Source organism: Azolla caroliniana, unplaced genomic scaffold (assembly GCF_043228905.1).
Source record: "Azolla caroliniana isolate FFs.n. ecotype wild unplaced genomic scaffold, voAzoCaro1.0.p SCAF_1, whole genome shotgun sequence".
NCBI lineage: Eukaryota > Viridiplantae > Streptophyta > Polypodiopsida > Salviniales > Salviniaceae > Azolla > Azolla caroliniana.
The window spans coordinates 4,224,550-4,233,104 of record NW_028230436.1 but is presented as its reverse complement, the minus strand read 5'-3'; the positions used below and the strand labels follow the sequence as shown (position 1 = coordinate 4,233,104).

Below are 8,555 nucleotides of genomic sequence, written 5' to 3'. Positions count from 1 at the left end.
TGATTTGAAGGGTATCTTAGGCTATCCATGTCAGAAATTTTGCCAATATGGAGGAAAAGGGTGCCTAGGTCAATCCTATACGAAATTGTCAAATTTGCAAGATCAAATTTATGTGTAAAGAGAATAATAAAAATCCTATAAAGGTGTGGCATTTTTATTTCATGCATGGAAAGGGAACCTCATATGAACATCAATAAAGGAACACATCCATAACACTATACTGCACACGAGCATTGTCAAAGACAAAAGGTGCCTCATATCACAAGAAACTTGATCCAAGATTGTAAGGTGTATATGTCCAAAATTATATTAAAATTTTAACTTTTACTTTTGTTGATGATCAAATACATATGAATGGAAGACCGTTTTCTCTATGCGATTTCCACGATCGAGTGGATGAAAAGTCTTACCACTACATACATATACATCTAGAAGTAGGTGAAAAATGTCATGAGTAAACAAGATACCTATCTAAAAAACATATGTGTGGTATTCTATAGTCGTAATTTTGTGCTACTCATGTCATGCATGAGAGGAGTCACTTAGTAATAATTAGAAGATAGTTTTTTTCCTCATTACAATGCATGTGAGAGAGATATAAGGCTAAAAGTAAACGTGCTCTCAAACATACACACACACACACACACACACACACACTCTCTCTCTCTCTCTCTCTCTCTCTCTCTCTTTTAGGTAGATAGCATGGTCAACATATATAGCGTGTCTTATACGCAAAATGAGTTGATCTAAGGTCAACACCCCACCAAAAACTTAACCTTGTAAGTTTCAACTTTTACTAAATGTTTCACACATTGGTCTCCAATTCCCAAGTAAGAATGTTGCTTGTGTGCATCTCGAGGTGCTCCTGGCACTACTTGCTTGAATGTAGGATAAGAAAGACGGATATATTGGGTGACGGGTTCAAATGTTGCATGTCTAGTATATATATATATATATATATATATATATATAGAGAGAGAGAGAGAGAGAGAGAGAGAGAGAGCTTGTGTGCATGTAAGTGGAGAGCGATTCCCTCGTATATTAAACCCCACTTGTAGTTTTACCTTTTACCGATTTTAATGAATGACACTCATCTCCAACTTCCAAGTACAAATTTCACTTGTTCATTTCAAGGTGACTACTGATACAATTTCTGTGAAAAGCTACTAGACCATGACTTTGAACGTTGCATGTCCAATAGATAGAGAAAGTGCAAGGTAGTGAGAGAATGATCTAGAGCATAGGGTTCAAATGTTACATGTTCAAAGAAGAAGTGGGAATGGGAGGGCAAGCGATTTCTCTGTACGTAAATAATAGTCGTATAATATATTCTTTTCCATTTATCTTAATGTCAACTAGATGAAAGTCCTACGGAGTGTAGAGTAGTTCTTTCATGTGTACACTAGTTACACATGTGAGAGTGAGCCGAGGGAGAGAGACATGCATATGTGCTCATTTCCTATATAAATTAATACATATCAGTCATTTGATTTGTTCAGATGTTAACTCGATAAGACTCCTATGCACTAATTCTTTTGTGAACTCTCTATGTATCACGGAATTAAATAAAGGCCATTAAAACATAAAGCTACATGAATGATACCAAATTCCAATCTCGGGTGTTTTATTGGGCTTAGCAAGGACGTTGATTTTGCTAAATCTGAAGGCCATTACTGCACATATTACTCCTTTGACTAATGTATAGTCCATGCTTTGTATTTATAGAGGCTAATAGTATTGCAATGACCTTATTAAATAGTCAACATAAGGATCATTGTCATGTTCATATTTCATCATCGAAAAGTACTTACTGAATTGTGATTGGAACTTCCCACCTTTTTGCAGTAAAATTTGTATTGATGCTTGGTATCCATTTTGTCTTTGAGATCCTCTTGAGATTTAACACATATACTTTTGTGTTTTCGCAAGATCTCTAATTTACTACCTTTTCAGAACTCTTTGCCTTATTAAACCATTCACTTTTGAGTTTTCATCTTTCCTTTCGGATTAGATGTTGGTGACAATGAAGAAAGATGATCATGTAGTCTACCTAATATATAGCTTGTCCATCTAAAGTTGGTTGCACTTCATAAATATCATAAGGGTTTCCTTCCACATTCATCCACATTAGATGTTCCTTTATATTGTGTGTAATAATGAATTTTGAACCCTTTTCTCTTTAGCTCTTATGTTTTCAACTTGTTTGTTTCTTAATTATCTTGGCACATTTCGAATTATGTGAAGTATGTTAATTGTTTGCTTGATCCAAAGGCATTGTTGCTATAGCTTATTACCTAAACTTGAGAGCGTTCATTGTATCTAAATGAAAAAAGGTGCATTCCATACATCAAAGGTAATATAATCATATCATCTCTCATACTAATATAAGATTTTTAGTGTTGTTGATAACAATGACCTATGTATGCCAACTATGGTAAGGTTATTTAAATATAAGAAGATTCATTTCTTGCATTACTTGAGCTCTCCTCTAGCACCGTTCCAATGCTAGGAATAAGGAGGTATGGAAATGGCATGGTATACGAATAGACTCTAATGTGGCACAATCAACAATGAATACACGATCCAAGCAATCAATGTGTTCATGTCGACATGTAGCATTACATGACAAAGAGGTAACATAGATAGGAGTCAATTCCATCTAACACTATAGTTGGAAAGTGTATAGCCATCTATAGTCATTCCACGCCTATCAAGAGCCAATGTCTTCACAAACCTAAAGTTGTTGGTTGCTCACATGTTACCTCTATTGTTTTCCACATTCTACAATTAGTTCACTTTATTTCCTTGGGTAATATAAGTGTTTCTTGGCATAGCAAATATGATGTGTGAACATTATTGTCATGTTGGAGGTGTTTAATAACAAAGGGTATTGTTGTTGCGGTGAAACCAGTCTTTTTATAGAACAACCATATAGTGAATGCCTATGAGCCAAAGTAAAACAATATACCCTCTAAGATTTTGTAGAATTTCAAGCTACATATATCATCAATTAGGTTCAATGTGACATTGAAAAGCTCGGTTACGATGAAATCCCTTGTCAACTTAGAGGTAGAAATAACTCCCACCAATGACTTCTATGTCACGCCATGCCACAACATTATGACCTTCATTCAAGTGCTAGGGTTACACAACGCTATCGGGGGGATATGGTGCCATCATACATCTCAAAGGTTCAATGCTCAAAGTGCAAATGACCAAATATATATCCTAGTGTTGCATTTATGTGCATTATAACACATGAAGATGTGGACAAACATAACAAGCAGGTTGATGGCATCGTTGAGGTTGCGGGTGAGCGCTTACGAGCTTACCTATGTGCATAATATTATATATAAACAAGGTAGGCTGACGCTAGCGTGAGGATTCCAAGTGGGAGCTTCGATAGTATGGGAGTGACTCGTACATATATACATTACATACATACATACATACATACATAGTTACATATATACACACACACATACATACATACATATATACATACATACATACATACATACATACATACATACATACATACATACATACACTACATTACATTACATTGGATTAGATACATATATGTATACATAAACATGGATAATGCAAAGGGATGGTCTAGAGTCACACAGATAGGGTAAGGGCGTTGAGAGAGTGGATGGATTTAATGGGTAAGGAAGTGGATGGGCAGCTGAATTGTTGGGGAGAGTAATGAAATGTGGGCATGCAATAATGAGGCAAAGAACAGAGGAGGAGGTTTGAAAAGGCCAAAAAAAAAAAAAAAAAACAGAGAGAGAATGAGACAGAAAAGGTGAAAGATTTTTTTGGTTTGAAATGTGAATGGTGGTCTGTAGACAGTGGACACAAAAGGAGGAGGAAGGAGAAGAAGCAGCAAGAATGATGACCTGTCTCTCTCTCTCTCTCTCTAAGAGTCTCTGTTCCTTTCTTCATTCATGGACTGTCTTTTTCTGTCTATGTGTATGTATGTATGTATCATGTATGTATGTATACATATATATGTATATGATATGCCATTAGACACAAGGTTTTTATAAAAGAGTGTGTTGTGTATGTATGTATGTGATCTTCCAAATCTTCTCTCTCAGTCTCAGTGTGTGCATCTCTCTCATCACTCTCACTCTCACTCACAACTCTCTGTTTCTCTCTCTCTCTCTCTCTGTGTATCCCTTCTGTTTTCTCTGTAGATCTTGCTGTGATCTCGATTAATAATTGATCTGAGGCCAAATACAATGACCCTCTGTCATTTAATTACACCCCCCCAACCCTAAACCCTGCCCCTCTCCAGTCCCATACATACATATGTTGAAGAAAAGGACCCATTCTGTGTATAGAGTCTAGACAGACACACATGCGCTCTGTCTAATTGTTTGAGAAAATTCGGTCCTCTTCAAATCCAACCTCCATACCATTCTCTCTCTCTCTCTCTCTCTCTCTCATGAATGCCATACAATACAGTTTAAGGAAACCCTAAGAGAAAGAAGCCGAGCCTAAACAGGGCGGAAGAAACAGTCTTGTTAGCTGTATCATCATCATCAATGATGATGATGATTCCTCCTCCTCCTCATGACCATGAGTACACAGAATTAGGGATCCATAAAACCATAGCTTCTAATATATCCGCTAATATGAGAAGAGGAAGCAACCCTCCTCAATCCACCTCTTCCACTGTCACCACTACTTCTTGTAGCACCAGGAATTTCGATTCCAGCAATTACTCGGGTCCCTTGCGATGCCGGCCACGAGAATTCGAGGAGGACTCGAAGGAGCGTCCGGAACCTGGCCGAGTTTCCTCCGCAGCCGCGAAGCCATCGCCCATTTCACCTCCTCCTCCTCCGTCCACCCGGCCCCGCTCTTTCAATGATGCTACCAATCCCAATGCCGCCCTGCATCGGGCTCTCCTGGCCATCAAGAAGCAGCAACAGAGGATGGCCACCAATCCCCCTGCTTCTTCTGCAGTTGTCGCGGCGGCCGACGATGGCCGCTCCATCACGAACCCCGACGCCCGGACATTGTCCATGCGCGAGCGCGGGCGGTGGGGGAATAGCAAGATGCAGCAGCACATCATGTTCTCTTCCTGTGCCAGCCACGCCAAGCCCGATTACGATGGAATTAGGGTTTCTGCCGATGGGGCCCGCATTGTGGATGGGATTAGGGTTAATTCCTCGCCTTCTGTTGAGACCAGCTGTGGCCAATACAGTAGGCAGCCGCTACAACACGTGCGGTGTTTGCATTGCGGGAGCTTTTCGACCACTCCCGTGATGGGCAGCCACAGCAATGGCTCTGCAGCAAAGAATGTGGGCGGCGGCAGTATGAGGGGCGGCGGCGGCGGCGGCGGCGGCGGCGGATCACATTCCTTCGGCCGCCGTTCCGCCGTTGTCCGGGATTATAGCTGGCAGCAAGAACTGTATGAGAAGAAGGTGAAACCAGATCAGCCCCCACCACCGGCAGCTGCACCGGCACACAGATTCGAAGCTGAGGGCGATGGCCAATTCAATGGACGCCTTCACCATCACTCCTCAGCAGCAGAGGAGGCTCAATTCTGCCGATACCCAGACAACAATTTCCCGATGGGCGGCACTGACCCTTCCTCAGGCAGCGGGCATCTCAGATTCGGCCACCAGCACCAGCACCAGCACCAGCACCAGCACCAGCACCAGCACCAGCACCACCATCACCAGCACAACCCTTGGACGTGGCAGGGGCGGTACATGCTCCTATGCCAGGCCATTGCGGCGGGCGCGTTCATGGACGAGGAGCTGAGCCATATGGCGACGGCCGGATACTCGTGCGCCGCCTGCGAATGGGGGGGCTGCGGAGGCCTCCGGCGGCCAGGAGGGGGCGGCGGCGGCCCTGGCGCGAACGAGAGCGGGTTCGGGACGACCGCCACGAGCGAGCGGATGATGGAATTGGAGGCGTTCTCGGGGCCTCTGGGCTATGTCAGCGAGAGTAAAGGGAATGCGATGGGCGGCGGGAACATGAACAACAACAGCTACTACGCCACCGGCGGCGCCGGCGCCGGCGCAGAGCAAACGGCGATGAGGCGGCGGCGCGGCGGCGGTGGCAAGTGGTGGTCACGCATCTCCGGCTTGGCGAGGAACAAGAGCGAGGAGCATCATCAGACGGCGGAAGCGTGTGGCACGACGCCGAGGAGGGCGGCGGCGCCGTCGTCGTCGACGGCGCAATGTGCGGGATGCGGGCAGCGGCTGTGGGTGCACGACGAGCTGTCGCGGGCGGCGACGAAGCGGCTGTGCCCAGACTGCCTCATCTCGTCGCCGGCGCCGGCGTCGCCGATGGGTTACAACAACAGGGGGGCGGATGAAGGCGGCGAGCATGAGTATCGGCGGCGGCGGAGGCCCCCGCCCATGAGGTTCGCCTACAAGGCGGCGGCGGCGGCGGCGGCAGCTGCGGCGTCGGAATCGTCAAGGCCGTGCCCCAAGAGGTGGCGCCTCATGAGACTTTGCCGCTACTTGTTGGGCCTCTAAGGAATTCATAACAACACACAACTCTCTAACACATTGGCCTTTCTTGTCCTCTCCTGTGGCCTTTCACACCTTCCCGCCCGTAACATATATATATACATACGTATATAACATAACAATCGATCAATATTGATTTTACCCTCTTCTCGTGGGTAAACGTAACCCTCCACCCCATCTAACCTACGTACCCCCTCAACCGTCACTCACACTTCTCCTTCTTCGGTGGGTTTATTACCCCCCCCCCCCCCCCCCCCCCCCCTCCTCGTCATTGCCTGTCCATCGCGTTGGTTGCTCGACCCCTCGTCGCACACCACACCCTACTCGTCTTTACCCCCGTGCTTTCGTGCCGATGCTCGATGGCTCTCGTCTCTTGTATTCAGGAAACCTATGATTATGACTTCGATGTTCAACATAGTTTTCGCTTTACCACGAATGAATGCACCTAAGTGAGCTAATAATATGTTAACTTATCGTCGATGCCTGTCTCTAAGTTTTTGCATCATGTGGATGTCAAAATATCTTCTATGAGTGTCCGTTAATTGCCACATAATGTAAGTGGGTCAATTTCTATGCTGCATTATAAAGCTATTAGTTTGTATGATCGTATAATTGAAGCTCATCCTCATATATTAGGGCCCAAGGTCCAGGGGTATGTATGATGTTTTCCGCAAATTCAATGTAGGTAAAACTTAAAAGTATAATTGACAATACCACATGTCTTTGGGGTATTCACCATATTTTCCAAAACATTTTAATATTCGTATAATTGATAATACATGTATTACATACTACTTCCTCGGACCTCTACTAGGGACAATGCATGGCATTTTGTGTAACTCAACATATGTACATATTGTTGCACGAAGAGGGTTTCAGTCAAGTATTCACTCATAACCCAATTGACTTATAATTATGTCTAATGCTTCTTGGGAAAGTATTTCACAAGAAAACAAATGATGCCTCCCAAGTTTTAAAGTGTCAATTAACAAGCCTATATCATTTAAATGCAACAAGTATTATAGTCCTATTATCGATAAATTTAAAAGCAGCATAAATTAAAAGGACAAAAATTGGGTACATACAAATAAAAATAGAAGGAATTCAAATGGAGGAAGGATAGAGGGTGTGTGTATGTGTTTGCATAAGTGTGGATTCATTCATTATGATGGTAAGGAGATCCCCCCCTCCCCTAACCCCGAAAATTCAATTTAATCAAATTACCTATCTTGGTCTGGTCATAGTTCAAGATGTTCTCCCTTGTCAACATAAATCAATGACTTTTTGTACAAGTCAATAGAGATGTAAAGTGCCCTCTCTAATTACCAACATATTGGAGAGAAGTTACATCAATTGAAGGCCTTGACATACTTTTATTAGCCATTGACATAGATTGTTCTTTTTTGAGCTACAAGTCTTTGTCGGAGATAAACACAATTGTTATTTCGTGTAGACTAATGTCCAGATACCGGAAAAAAGTGTCCACGGAATGGGGGATTCTAAGGGCACCAAGGTTAGTGAATAGAAGTATCTAATGCGTCATGGCATTTCTAGATTCATCGGGTGATAAGTTGTTTCTTAGAGGTGGATGTTTGTGATGATATGTTTTTCTTCTACATGGCGGCAATCAAGAGTATTGTTTATAGATTCATCTAATTCCACTTTGCTAGTTTAGCAAATTGGGTTTGGTTAATGAGAGTTTAACTTCTCTTCATTTTAACGGCTTTGTGCACAAGATATTTGTCTAGCAATGATGAAATATCATCTTTTCTTTTTAATGGGTTCCTACTTTAAGTAGAACTGAAGACCATATCAATTGGATTTTCCTGTTTGAGTAGCATGTAGCACAATTGATTTATGTTTCGGCTTTTCTAACGGATATGATTGTGCTCCCTTCCCCTTTTATTGGGTTATTGTAGATGTTTGGCTTGCGATTGTCCCATGTCGGTGCATAATCCCAATTTGTGCCAAGTGTTTGTACCTTTTACTTTCTTTGACTAGATTGGACACCATTTTCCTACCCTCTTGTATGATGCTCGAGTTCCAAGTTTTGGTTAA

The 8,555-nt window shown here is 42.9% G+C and overlaps 1 protein-coding gene across 1 annotated transcript; it reads left to right on the top strand.

The window, feature by feature from the left end:
• Nucleotides 1-4,449: 4,449 nt before the first annotated feature.
• LOC147868453 (uncharacterized) lies at nucleotides 4,450-6,734 on the top strand. The gene has a single exon (XM_087319379.1). It carries the CDS (start codon nucleotides 4,557-4,559, stop codon nucleotides 6,501-6,503), a length of 1,947 nt encoding a protein of 648 aa, XP_087175505.1. The 5' UTR covers nucleotides 4,450-4,556; the 3' UTR covers nucleotides 6,504-6,734.
• Nucleotides 6,735-8,555: the final 1,821 nt, after the last annotated feature.

Excerpts from the sequence above, each read along its gene's own strand:
- LOC147868453 (XM_087319379.1), top strand. The coding sequence starts at position 4,557 with ATGATGATGATGATTCCTCCTCCTCCTCATGACCATGAGTACACAGAA.